The 14,546-nt window shown below is 37.3% G+C and overlaps 1 protein-coding gene across 1 annotated transcript; it reads right to left on the bottom strand.

The window, feature by feature from the left end:
* Positions 1–1,986: 1,986 nt before the first annotated feature.
* On the bottom strand, positions 1,987–13,970 carry ARL1 (ADP-ribosylation factor-like 1). The gene is made up of 6 exons (XM_010853453.1): positions 13,176–13,970; positions 10,880–11,017; positions 8,899–8,980; positions 7,900–8,011; positions 5,024–5,202; positions 1,987–4,296 (listed from the first exon to the last, which is right to left on the bottom strand). The coding sequence occupies exons 1-6, from the start codon at positions 13,177–13,179 to the stop codon at positions 4,266–4,268; spliced, it is 546 nt and encodes a 181-aa protein (XP_010851755.1). The 5' UTR covers positions 13,180–13,970; the 3' UTR covers positions 1,987–4,265.
* Between the last annotated feature and the right edge of the window lie 576 nt (positions 13,971–14,546).

Here is a 14,546-nt window from a genome sequence, read left to right as displayed (position 1 = left end):
GGATGACAGAGGATGAGATGGCTGGATGGCATCACTGACTCAATGTACTTGAGTCTGAGTGAACTCCGGAAGTTGGTGATGGACAGGGAGGCCTGGCGTGCTGCGATTCATGGGTTTTGATCTGTGGTGTTGGGAGCAAGACTCTTGAGAGTCCCTTGGACTGCAAGGAGATCCAGCCAGTCCATCCTAAAGGAAATCGGTCTTGTATGTTCTTTGGAAGGACTGATGTTGAAGCTGAAACTCCAGTACTTTGGCCATCTGATGCAAAGAACTGACTCATTTGAAAAGACCCTGATGCTGGGAAAGATTGAAGGCAGGAGGAGAAGGGGATGACAGGATGAGATGGTTGAATGGCATCACCAACTCAGTGGACATGAATGTGAGCAAGCTCTGGGAGTTGGTGATGGACAGGGAACCCTCTGAGTGCTGTGGTTCACGGGTTAGCAAAGAGACACAACTGAGTGACTGCTGAACTGAACACTTGAGCATTAAGAAAGACCTGCACAAATGGAGTTTTACATTCATGGGTAGGAAGATTTAGTATCATAAGTTGCTAGTTTGTCTCCAGTTGGAAACCTGTGGTTAAATACAAATCTGAGCAAAATCCCAAAGGAGTTCTTCATATTATCCCAACAAGCTGATTCTAAAATTTATATGGAAGATAGTTAAGTCCAAAATAGCCATGATACTCTTAGAAGAGCGTAAGGGGCTTGCCCTGTCAGATAATGAAAAATAAGACAAAAAGTGCTATCTAGAGAGGGATGATGTGATAAAGATTAAGAACTTCTAAGGTGACACACCCAGGATGTGGTATGTACCTTATACTGATAGATGATTAATAGCACCCAGGCTATATAACAAATACCAAAAACCAACGAAGATGATACAGTTGAAAAAGTGGCGAAAGATAGAAACAGGCATTGCAAAGGAAATGTAAGTGGCCCTTAACCCAGTTACCAAATAACAGGCCCTTTAACCCAGTTACCAAATAACAGGCTATAACAGGTCTTGAATACTAAAGTACTTGTGTATTGGTTAGTAAGTCATTGTCTTGAGACCACCTTGTGGTGGCACTCATGAACTTCAAAACCGCCACTTTGGCTGTAGGAGTCCCTAGACACCACTGTCTCCCCACGCCAGAAATTAAAGGACTAAAACCTGTGCTAGTAGGGTTTTAGTATCAGCTATGTCCTTTTTTTGAGTCACTCCTGTATTAACCTTGTTAATAATTGGGGAAATGCAGATTAACATGTGAATGAAACTCCATTTTGAACCCTTCAGATTAACATGTGAATGAAACTCCATTTTGAACCCTTCAGATTAACAAGGCTGACAATACCAAATGTTGGCAAGCGTGGTGGAAGAAAGGGAACCTTTTTTTCTAAAATACTATGGAAAACAGTCTGGCATGTTGTTCAACCATGTGGTATCTTTTGCCTCTCTACACTTGATGTACTAAACAGAAGCAATATTCTTTAGTATCCAATACATTTGGAAGGGTAGGGGGAGGAAAAATCATCATACACTTTACATTTTATTTAACTCATTTAAGTCTTTCTGACAGCTTCCTAAAACTCATTATTTTACAGATAAGGAATCTCATCTCAGGTTAAATAATCTAGCTAAAGGTGACACAGGTTGAATGTGGCAGAGTCAAGATTAAACCTAGGACTTGAAAGCCCATGCTGTTTATGGTGACAGGGTTAGAATATTACAGCATATGGCATAGGAATCAAATGTTCAAACATTCATGAGCTTCACAATTTGTGTTGTGATGTAGTCTGTATCTCAAACAGGAGTTCTCACACTTGCAAGGTGTTTGTAATATCCCAAAACAATAAACATGGGGCATCCTGGAAAGCAGACCTAATTCTAAGTGATTTAAAGTGCAGGTATTTGCTTTTATAAAAAATTTATAAATCAAAAGTTATTAATACTAAAGGCAAAGTCAGGAAAAATAAATATCTCCAGTATATTGAGCACGGCTTTGTTTTAATATTTAATCATTTTAATCAGTATTTAATCAATATTTATTCCAGTAAATATTTATTGAGAGCCCAGTACCAAGTATGTACCAGCCAGGTGCACCACACTAGATGCAAGGGATTCTAACAGTAAATAAGGTATGGTCCCTGCCCTCAAGGAGCTTACATTTCCACAATTTAAAGTGCATCTCAGGTATTCTGATAATAGAATTCCACTCTCAATTTCTCTTTTTAAATTTGATCACATGACACAGTACAACTACCAAACAGAATTATAAAATAGAATGTTAGCGCTAAAAGAAACCTTTGATATTATCTGTACAAAAAGAAAAACCAAACAGAAACTGATGGAGTGGCCCTTTGCACCTAGAACTCATATGCTCTGATTTCAAGTTTGGTCCTTTTCAGGCTTCTCATGAAACAAGACTCAGTAGATTTTTATAAATATAAACATTCAACCTCCTGTAACATACTTGTACAGCTGTTTGCTGCTAGACAAGGACCTTCTCATTTATACCAGGTTAATGTCAATGTATGCTCTATTTATCCCATCCTATTCTTCGTGGCAAACCAGAGGGATCAGGATCATCCAAGTGCAGGCCTTTGCTACCAAGGGTATTTGTCAGGCAGCATTTGCCTGCCAGGGTTGCACCTCCCTTCTATTTTCACAGTGTTCGTGAACCACTGGGGAGTGCTTATCCATTTAGGTACAAGTCTAACACGAGATATGTGCCACTGACCAGAAAGGTACCCAAGTATAAAGTGCTGATGTACTATTTTCCTAGCTGACAAACATACAGCCTACCATTTTTAACCATGAACATATTTTGAGGTGCCATAATGTGCCAGGCACCATACTGGACATTAGGTATATGAATAAGACAGTTTGCCCATCCGGAGTGCCTTGCAAACTATGACACGATGTCAGTTATATACTGTTAGTACTTTGCGGTACACTGGGAACACATGCTCCTGGAAGAAGGCCTGAAAAAAATTGCTCCCAATTTTAGTAATTACTAAGGTCTCCATTTCTGTCTCACTGTAGACTGGGTTGTTTGTAAAGTTCCTTTTAAAAGTCCATTAGGAAATAACTGTTTTTGGTAGTCTAGCAGCAGTAAGTCTAATTTTTAAAATCAGGAATACTTTCTCCCTCTAGAATCAAATAAGATTTTGACTTTTCACCAAAGTCACATGTTCAATTACAGGCAGATAGAAAGAACCAAAGGCAGTAAAAAACATCCTTTACAATGCTTCTTAAAATAAGTCTTGTTTTCAAAAAATTTCCTTTAATATGAAATTTTGTTTAATGTGTTGTGAATTCAATCAAATATAACCATCTAGGACTATTTCTACTACCTCTACTAGTATGGAAAAATTTACAGACATTATTTTGAATGTACTATGTCTACTTCTATTAGCTTAATTTTACATAAGGAATTAAGTTGTGTTGTCAATGTTGGCACTTCCAGGAATTTATAGTTCATGGGACAAGCTTCTGTCTGACCCTGAAATCTCACTCTAAGATTCCCTTGCAGGTGACTTTAGTCAAGCCAGTCTATCAGCATTTTGAGTCCATGTCCATAAAAATGAAGATGTAAAAATGATGTCCTAGCTACATGGCAGGATTCCTGTACCAATTGACTGAGTAGGTCCAAATCTGAAAAAAATTTCCAAACAACTATAAATAGTATAAAATAATAATTACAGATAAGTCAGTGAAGTTAGCCACCAAAATAATTATTTCATGCCTATAACCAAAAGCTTTTAAATGAAACAGCTTACATAAAGTGGTCATTAAGCAAATGAAGACTATAATTACCCACGCTAGGTTCTTGGCCTACTCTGTTGAGCCTAATCTTTGGAAAAACCTAATTCATTTTAGAGGGAAAAATCTGAGTTACGATATTCATTAGTGTTAATACAAACAAGATGCAACCACTAATTTAAAAATCGGAGGGTTTTTTTCCTCATTAAGAGTACATTCTTTAATAGGACTGTATCTGAATAAGAACTGCATACAAATAGAATATATACCTTAACACAAGATAACAAGGAGGGAATATTTTACATTATATAGGGCAGACATTCAGTTGGTTCAATCACAATGAGTTACCCTTCCAACCAACCACTTAGTTTTAATATGTATTACAAATGTTCCAGTCAGTTCGGTATATGCCGACAATCAGACAGCTTTAACATTTAGTAGTGTGGAGCACACTTAACTGTTTCCAAAGGGATATGTGATGTGGTCTTCGTTTCAGAGGAGCAAAAGTGACTGAATTACTGTCTGCTCTTTAATGTTTCAACTAACCTGTGAAGAGAAAATGAACAGTTTCATAAAATTAACTTCAAATTTTCAGGTATAGAGAATGACCATTTATAATATAAATTTTATACTGAAGATGAATTCCAAAGCACTTTAAATGATGAAGGTTAAGATGGTTATATTAGCAGAATGAGGTTATGGACTCAATTTCCACAAGGGTGTATTTTAGCTCTCACTCTGTCTGTGCTTTGAATGAAAAATCAAAAACAACCAAATAGCCACTTTCCAGGCTGCTACTATAGCCAGGCCAGATGTAGATGATTCAGAGATGAAAACTAGCCTCAGTTCCCAAGGAGATGATAATTTAATGAGCAGATGCACAAACCAACTACAATACAGTGTAACAATTACTGTTCTATCACTGATCTCAGACAAGGACATCTGTGTGTGTGCTAAGGCAGTAGGCCTGGAGGTAGGAAGGCTCTTGAGAAGCAGAGAGCCTCAACCTAAGTCCTGAAGGATAAGGAACTGGAGGGTGAGCCGAGTAAGGGAAAAAGCTCGAAATATAGCAGACAGGTGGTTTACCTAACTATAATTAGTACGTGTGGCTAAAACAAAAGCAGATATACATGAAAACCAGTGGAAGAAAAGGATGGAGGAACTTAATATGACAAAATGCAAAGTAATCTGATTTCATCCTTAAGACCAAAGGGAAATTACAAATGTATATACACACAAATCCTCAAACGGCTTCTGGAAACATGATACTTACCATTCCATTGCCTCATCAAGGCCAGTGCCTTTGGTTGCTGAAGTTTTGAATATTTGCCATTTTCGGTCCTTCAAGGCAGGTAACCCAAGTGAATTTGCCATTTCTGAGGGAGTCATTGCCTGTTCCATGTCCTGCTTATTTGCAAACACCACTAAAATGGCTTTTCTCAGCTCTTCTTCCTAAATAAAATTTAAAAAAAATACTCTCTAATCAATTTTCTCCTGAGTTTAGGAAGACATGCGAAAAAAAAAAATCTATTATTTTAAAAGCATATTTCCTAACTCCTTTTTATATTTCTTTACTCCATTTAGAAGTTTTGTGTACAAAGGTAAAACAAATTGGTTTTGTGTCTGTAAGTTTTAATAGTCCTGATTCAACCTCCACATGTACTTTATATCACTAATAAATATTGATTGAATTAATTAAAAGTTAATTCCTAAAGAATGAATACAATTTTTAGTTTTCTAGGAAGAAAGATTACACAAGTCAAATCCTAATACTACAAAAAACCTAACAACAATCCAATACAATTTTGAGAATTGGGAACTGAAGTTAATAATCCATTTCTTTTATGCCATACTTTATACAATAAAAATTTATTATACCATGTGAATTACAGCTAAATAAAGCTGTATATTGTCACCCTGCTTATTTAACTTATATGCAGAGTACATCATGAGAAATGCTGGGCTGGAAGAAGCACAAGCTGGAATCAAGATTGCCGGGAGAAATATCAATAACCTCAGATACGCAGATGACACCACCCTTATGGCAAAAAGTCAAGAGGAACTAAAAAGCCTCTTGATGAAAGTGAAAGTGGAGAGCCAAAAAGTTGGCTTAAAGCTCAACATTCAGAAAACGAAGATCATAGCATCTGGTCCCATCACTTCATGGGAAATAGATGGAGAAACAGTGGAAACAGTGTCAGACTTTATTTTTGGGGGGGCTCCAGGGTCACTGCAGATGGTGACTGCAGCCATGAAATTAAAAGACGCTTACTCCTTGGAAGAAAAGTTACGACCAACCTAGACAGCATATTAAAAAGCAGAGACATTACTTTGCCACCAACGGTCCGTCTAGTCAAGGCTATGGCTTTTCCTGTGGTCATGTATGGATGTGAGAGTTGACTGTGAAGAAGGCTGAGCACCGAAGAATTGATGCTTTTGAACTGTGGTGTTGGAGAAGACTCTTGAGAGTCCCTTGGACTGCAAGGAGATCCAACCAGTCCATTCTGAAGGAGATCAGCCCTGGGATTTCTTTGGAGGGAATGATGCTAAAGCTGAAACTCCAGTACTTTGGCCACGTCATGCGAAGAGTTGACTCATTGGAAAAGACTCTGATGCTGGGAGGGATTGGGGGCAGGAGGAGAAGGGGACGACAGAGGATGAGATGGCTGGATGGCATCACTGACTCGATGGATGTGAGTTTGAGAGAACTCTGGGAATTGGTGATGGACAGGGAGGCCTGGCGTGCTGCGGTTCATGGGGTCACAAAGAGTCGGACATTACTGAGCGACTGAACTGAACTGAACTGAAAGCTTGTATTTTAAAAATATGTTATAGCCAAGGCAATTAACCAGTCCCTTAAAATTCCTTATACTTTGAATTTGGTCTAAGAAGCTCTTATGATAAATGTGACGCTATGTTGTTTAAAAAAAAAAATTTAGGCAAAACTTTAAAACTTTAGGTTGAAATTTATAAACTGGAAGCTACTAAGAAGTTAATCATCCAAAAACTCAGAAGTCTGAAATATTCTAAGTTTTGCTTCTAACTAGGAATCAAGTTGCCTGGAACTTAAACATTCAATAATTGAGTAATTCAGAATCATAGTTTTAGTGGGAAAAGGAAACCTATACATCTAATTTTCTCAAGCAAAGGCAATTTCATTATTAAGTTAATCATTAGTACATTTGAGAAGCTTATTTAACAATTTTAAAATCTTTTAGATGACTACTTAATGCACCCTCTAAATTCAGTTAGCTTATCAGTATCTTACAAACCTCAGTGAATATAATGTATTGGGTTCTTAGTTAAGAGCTATTATACACTGTTCCACACATCAGGGGTAACAAGGTAAACAAAAGAACTTTACACTTTAGGGTGGGAAGCATACATAAGTAAACAAATATGTTTAAAATAATGGAAAGAAATGGTAAGTAGTTACAAAAAATAAAGCAAGATAAAGGGTTAGAAGATAACTGAGACCTCCTCTATGAGGAAGAAACATGTGAGATAAAACATGTCAAGAAGACAGCCACACAAAGATTTGGGGAAAGAAAATTCCAAGCAAGAGAAGCAAGTACAAAACCCTAAACCAGGTGTCAGGTACACAAATTCAGTAAGCAAAGAAAAGAAATACCGGTATGGCTGAGGTACTGTAAACACAGGGAAGAGTAAAAAAATGATAAAGCTGGGTGAGGTAAACAGAGGCCAGAATTTGTGCCAGAAATCCATTCTGAACTTCAATGTTCCTAAAACAAATATACTTTATTATTTATATACTTATATAATAAATCTGCTCCCATATGCTAAATTATACAACCAGAAATAAAGACATTAAAAAAACAATCACTTCACAGAAGTGACTTAGAATAGTCACTTCAGTTTAGAAAGGGTTTAGCTCTCAATTTTCTGGAAATTAAGGAATTTAATTTAAAGAAAGTTATAGGACTGGAATTTTTTTTTTTTTTGTCTTCAACACTCCCCAACAGTATTTTTGGAATAGAAAGTAATCTGCATAAAAGAAAATGATACTAAAGACATGGGTGTGGGGGAGACCCCTATTTCCCTTTTAATTATTTCTGCATGTGACAATAAATAATAAAAAGAGCAAGCAAATATAAATGACTTAGCCACATTTTAATAAAGTTTTCTTACCTCTAACATGGCAACTAATTCTGATTTGGAAATGCCAATTCGGTCTCGGTCACAACTGTCTACTACATAAATGACTGCATCTGTGTTTGAATAATAACATCTCCAGTATGGCCTAAAGAAAATTCAGAAAGGGAGAATACATTACTATTTGAAAGATGAAACTGATAGGTTAATTTATATGCTAGGACTTGGCTATGGTGGGGTGAAGTGTGTCACTTGCCAATGCTTTCGCACCCATATCAGTATCAATGCCATAATGATTGTTTCTCATGGACATATATCATATCCCTCAGATGGGAATGGGTAGAAAGAATATTGATAAAACATAGGATCAAGGAGCTTCAGAATGAGTTTAGACTACAGGCTGAGAGAAGAATCTATAAAATCACTAAATGTACTGATGAAAAAATGTTTCATACAGACCTGAGCACTGTATCTTATAAATCGTTAACTAGAAACTCCTTAAGAGAAATGGGTTCTTTAAAAATAATTTTAGTAACAGATTTAAATTGATCACTGAAGACAAGAAGTAGAAATGGCTAAAATTAACAAATGACTCCAAAGTGGTTCAAGAAATAAAATGAGTTAAAAGGCAGCAAAATGCTTGGGGAATGCATCTAGTCCTAAATGGTGGGCCCAAAAGGTATTTTCATGAAATCCAAAACAGTCTGTCTCACAGAGGAAGGGACTGACAAGAATTAACTAGAGGATTCTTTTTATTTAAAAATTACTGAAGTAATCAGGTCTTGAGACTTTCATGGAAAAAACTTTAATCTAAGTGATATAGGAAAAACTGACTTCCGTAGATTTTAATTATTTTCAATTAAAAATCTTTAATTCTCAGATTTTAATTGAGAGAATAAGGTGGTTTTACCTCATTTTAAACTAGGTGGCTCCCATTACATTACAAAAGAAGACATATTTTGATTTACTGCTGTTAACCCTAAAAGAACAATAAAGATCCCAATACTACAAAATGGTCTGGCCTTTGTACCATACCTGATGCTTGTCTGTCCTCCCAAATCCCAGACTTGGAATTTAAGGTTCTTGTATGTTACTGTCTCAACATTAAATCCAATGGCTGGAAGAAAAAGCAAATTAATAGTATATGAAGACTAATACATTCTGTCTTCAAAGTGTCCAGTCTGAGTTTCAGCAATTAGTGGTAATTGTTGAATCACATTATTAGTTCAAATATTATTCCATTTACGACAGTATGCTGTGCTATACATATACACACACCCCACCCCCACAATAAGCAAGATCAACCCCACTTTCAGGGTATATAAGAACCCCCAGCCACCTCTGCAATTAGATAATTCTTAGCTCAATGGAAATCCTATTATGTTAAACGCTGGCATACAAAAGCGTTCAGAAAGTTATACTTAGAAAGGACAGTTGTAAACGTATTACAAAAAATGGAATTTTGGTAGGTAGCAAATAGGATAAAAGCCTAGATTCTAAACTTCAGTAAGGGACAGCAATGGCTGTATACCTCTTTATGGAGGCTGAGTTCACTAAGGCAGGGACTCTCACAGACCCTCTGAAGACTTCCTCAAGAGCTCATCCACAATAAGGTCACAGCTAGATGGTCAAAGGGGAAGAGTCTCAACCCCTTTCCCTGCCATCCTTCTTAGGTGGAGCTTGGCATCACATGCCTAAGGCAAGATACCATTACTTTCAATGAAAGGAATCCAGAGCAGCTGGAGAGGATGCTGAAAAAACTTAGAAGCTATACATATAAAAATTACTAATTTACAAACTTAAAAAAAATCAAAGTAAAATGTAACTTACAGCTATAATTGGACAATTAATTTTTTAGATTTAAGTTTATACTGGTAAACGATGCTTAAGATTATATATGGCAAGTATAAAAAAATTACTATAGCAAATCTGAGTGAAAAAGTAAAAAGCAAGTTCATGATGTCTCCCTCAGAATTAGGTAGCAGTGTAATCATCATCTTCAACCTCAATTACAAATGTTGTTTATTTGCAGAGAAGAACATGGTATATAAACCACATTTGCTAAAACGCAATCCACTGAGCTATGGGCACCACAGCGGCCACCATGACTCAACTGCAGCACAGATGGGAGACTTGAGAACCAAAAACCAAAGAAACTGAAATTTCTTGAAGGTGGTAGCAAGAAGTAACAGATGACATGGTTCAAAAAGTTCTTTTGTAAAAGCTAGACTTTTCTTTTTTAATCTGGAAGTTTAAATAGGTACTAAATAGAAATACCTTGAGTGACGGAGTAACTTAAAGACATTCTTGAGCAAACTCTACAAACTATTAAACTTAGTTTAAGTATATTAATCTTCAGAGCAAAAAAATGAAAATAGTATAAGTAACAGAACAGTCTTCTTATGTAGTAAATTAGTACTATTGAAGAATATTTTTCTAAGATATCAATAAAGGTGTTACTTTTCTTGATATTTTTAAGTTCCAGATTAATTCAACACTCAGTCTCTTCAACTCAGATCTTTAAAAATAATCAATATGATTACTTAAAAAAAAAAAACTTAATCAAATAATAACAAGTACAGAAAAAAAAACACTGTACATGTATATACATATATATATACAACTTAGTATCGACATACTGATAATTCTTTACTCAGATTTACAAAGTATTTTATATACTTGATTCATTTTCCTTATTCATTGGCTTTATTTTCAAAGTGGATGAATATTTATTATCTTCATTTTATCAATAAAGATACTGGCTCTCAATGATATTCTGTGGCTTAACTCTACCCAACTTTTAAAACAACTCTAAACAGCAGAACCCAGCCATGGACAGGGGTTCATAAATTACACCAAACTGTCCGTAAATTTATGAAAAAAATGTTATCAAAATTATGCTCATAGAAGTCTACAAATCTTATTAATTACATTACATATGTATTCAGAAATAGTTTTTTTTCAATGGAAAACAAAAGCCCCTATCCTATGATTAGTTTATCATACCAACACTTACTAGGAATAGTAGTCACGACTTCTCCAACCTGTAATCTGTACAAAATTGTAGTTTTTCCTGCTCCATCTAATCCCAAAATTAAAATCCTCATTTCCCGAGTTCCAAACAGACTGGAAAAAATGCTTGAGAAAAAGCCACCTTAGAAAATAACAAAAATGTATTTCAATATCACTTCACAAACTAGATCCACAAAACATTTAATCTTGATCTTTAAAAGCTATACTAAATTCAATAACATTGTAGTATTTTCCTCCATTCATAGGAACATTGCTTCCAATGAAACACATCATTCAACATCAAACTAGTAATTACTGATTGTTACCATGTCCTGGATACTATGTTAGGCAGGCTCAGAAGATATACTCAAAAATAAGAGAAATATGACTCCCCTCATGGAGCTCACTTTCTAAACAAGAGAATATGGATAGCTTAATGTGATATCCTCATTACCCCTAGAAATTAGAGGGCAAATCAGAATGACAGTGGGACAATGAAGTCCTTGAACATGAAAAGCAATTATTATTGTTGTACAACAGCAGTACCGTAAGTACCTTCAATCACTGAGAATTCTCCATAAGGAATGTAACTTGCAAAGGAATTCAGACAGAAGCCAAAAATAACAAAAATTATTTCTGATGAAAACATTTTTAAAAATAGTAATAAAGCAACATTCAGCATATCATGAACTATTCCCAGAAAGCTTCCTATACACAAGGTATTGTGTAATACAAAAGCACTTGTGAATAGAGAATAGAATGGTGGTTACCAGATGCTGGGAGAGTGGGGAAAATGAGACAGTGTTAGTCAAAGGGTACACACTTTCATTAGAAGATACGTTCTGGAGATCCAATGAACATCATGGTAACTATATTTAATTAATAACATATTGTACACTTGAAATTTGCTAAGACAGCAGATCTCAAAGTGTTCTCATCACACACACAAAAAGGGTAACTGTAAGGTGATGGATGTGTTAATCTGCTTGAATGTGGTAATCATTTCACAATGTATACATATATCAAAATATCATGCTGTACACCTTAAATATATACAATTTTTGTCATTCATACCTCAATACAGCTGAAAAAATGTTAAAATTTAAAATCATTCTCTGTGTCAGCAGGGCCTCCCAGTAATAGATTAAATTGTTGACGTGTGTTTAAATAAAATAACCCCGAAGAGTGACGGAGGTGAAAATTCAGAATCTTTATTATTTCTACAATCAAACAAGAAGCTCTTTTAAAATAAGTTCTTTCTTTAATTACCCTTCTCCACCCAATAAAAGCACTCTGGCCCTTTCTTACCAAAAGACATTTGAAAAGATTAAAAAAAAAGTTGACAACAGAAATGATGCTCACAAACACCACCTGGTTATTTTACAAAGAAATGAAAAAATTAAAAACTACAAGTCTGGAAAAATGAATCCACCATGCGCTAGAGAACCTTGAAAGTTTGTAACATAAGGAGTGTGACTTGACAAAATCCTTTCTTACAGGTTAAAAAGAGGCAGTAGGAAAAAAACTGAAAGGGTTATGCAAAAAGACAAGAAGGCGCTTCTGATGTTTCAGAGCAAGATGGAAACTCCCCAGAAAATAGCCGAGGTATTTAAATAACCCAAAGAATTTGCATCACTTGGAGAGTTGTGACCAAGTTAAAAAATCTGCACCTTCATTTGGGCTCCAGTGGGGAGCGAAGCTCTACCTGATGCTTGACGACAATGTAGCTCTCTCAATTAGCACTCCAAAAATTGAGTTTAAAATGTCATCACTGACCAGTAATACCTTCCCTGCCCACTTCCCCCTCCCTATTCCTCTCTTTCAGAAAAAGTTACAGGCAAGCATCTAAATGCCGTGTTGGCAATAAAACATTACGAGCAACACCTTTTGGATTTTAAACTGACGCTGTCTCAGCGACCAGGGACAGAGTGTCAAGCTGCCACTACAAGGTCAGAGCTCATCTTTCACCCAAGAAACCTTAGCGAACTTGCGACTGACATGTTGCCAAGCTTCGCAGACCAGCTCCGCCCAGCAAGCGGCGCTGGGTCCGAGGAGTTAAGGGAAAACTTCACCGACCCACGGTAACCCACCCCTGACGCCGCGGGGAGACAGGAAGCGAAGGTTCGAGGCAGAGTCCACGCACACTAGTGAAGAGCCAAGGTGACTGAAGTCCTCAGCAACCAGTTCCCTGAGACGCTAGCTGGGCTCCCCAGGCCTGCCCCTCTGTTCCTCCTCTCCCCAACCCGTCCCCTCGGCCTCGGCCTCTCGGTGCGCCCAGGCTCCCTTCTCAGATCTCTCACCCATGATGAACCGCCTGTCCGCCCTCGTCCACTGTCAGAGACTGGCCCCGACCTCGGCAGAGACTCCTATTCGAGTCTCGGCGCCGCCACCTCCCCTAGCCTAGGCCTGCGCTCCGGCTCCGGCTCGGACTCTTGGCTCCCAGACAGTTTCTTTGGAAGCTTGGTCAGCCAGCCAACTTCCACGTCGGACCTCCCGGCAGGGGCGGGAGCTAGGGGCCGCCGCGACTGCGCGCTGGAAACCGAGGCCTGAGCGTCCGCGTCGTCGCTTTCGACGCAAGTCCCCGGCAAACAGGGTGTAGATACTGTGGAAGTCACGAGAGGGAAAAAAAAAAAGATTCAAGGACTCCGGTTGCTCTTGCTTCTGTTTTCTTGGACAAGAAGGGATTCCGAGGTATATAGATTCGAATTTTCATTTTAACTTCTGACACCAAGAAATGACGAATCCGCCAACCAGGAATGCGCGTCACGCCTGGATACGGCTGTCTGACTGGGTGCGGGCGCAGGTTGCGGCGTAGCAGACATTCCCGGTCCAGAAGCACCCTGCGGAGTTTATCTGATTTACCCCCGTTCCTTTCTTGGATCAGGAAATAGAACTACATAGTAATGATAGGAAGAGCCCTGCGCCACCATTGCGGAGCAGCCTTACAGTTGAGGCCGCTATCGAGATTTTAGGCGTCGCAGTGGTCTGTAGGGTCAGCGTTAGAGCCCGTCCTTTCTTCCACCTGTACCTTTCCTGATACTAAAGTCATTACTCTAGGAAAGGTGTGTATCTTTAGGGCAGCGTCATTTTTCAAAATGCAGCCCTTCTTGTTAATATTGTTAGTATTTTATTATCCTGTTAATTGTTAATTATCCTGTTAATTATCTTGTTAATATTGACCTGGTATTGCAGTCCCTGCTTACTAAAAAGGCACATTTGAGGAAGCAGAAGTATAGCAGCACGATAGAATTAAAGCTAGATACTTAGATTGTAAGTCAGTGAAATTTTACTCTTGAGACAAGCGTGTAGAATTGACGTCACCTCTTTCAAGTAGTTGCTCAGATTTTATTTAAAATTGCAACCTACCCTACATCCCCCTTATCCTGATTTTTAATAGAACTTACCAGTTAACATAATTTACTTATTATGCTTATCTGTCTACTTTCTCTCACTAGACTGTTACATCTATGAATACACGTATTTTTATTTTGAACTATACTTGTTTTGTTCTTATACTTGGGCACTAAACAAATATTTGTTGAGAGAATGTGTTGAATTACAAGTTTTTAAGACCAATTACATAAGCATTAGTTAACTTAAATATATGCAACATTATTAAATTTGTTTCCTGAAATAGGCATATCTAAACCACCTGTCCTAATTTGATGAAA

Source organism: Bison bison, unplaced genomic scaffold (assembly GCF_000754665.1).
Source record: "Bison bison bison isolate TAMUID 2011002044 unplaced genomic scaffold, Bison_UMD1.0 scf7180017864327, whole genome shotgun sequence".
Taxonomy (NCBI): domain Eukaryota; kingdom Metazoa; phylum Chordata; class Mammalia; order Artiodactyla; family Bovidae; genus Bison; species Bison bison.
This window is presented reverse-complemented; position numbering and strand designations above follow the sequence as displayed.

What these genes read in the sequence shown, in the direction of transcription:
- ARL1 (XM_010853453.1), bottom strand. An exon ending in GGAGGACAGACAAGCATCAG is followed by an intron (nt 8,012 to 8,898) that starts GTATGGTACAAA and finishes AATTTTCTTTAG; the next exon opens with GCCATACTGGAGATGTTATT. An exon ending in CTTGATGAGGCAATGGAATG is followed by an intron (nt 4,297 to 5,023) that starts GTAAGTATCATG and finishes TTCTCTTCACAG; the next exon opens with GTTAGTTGAAACATTAAAGA.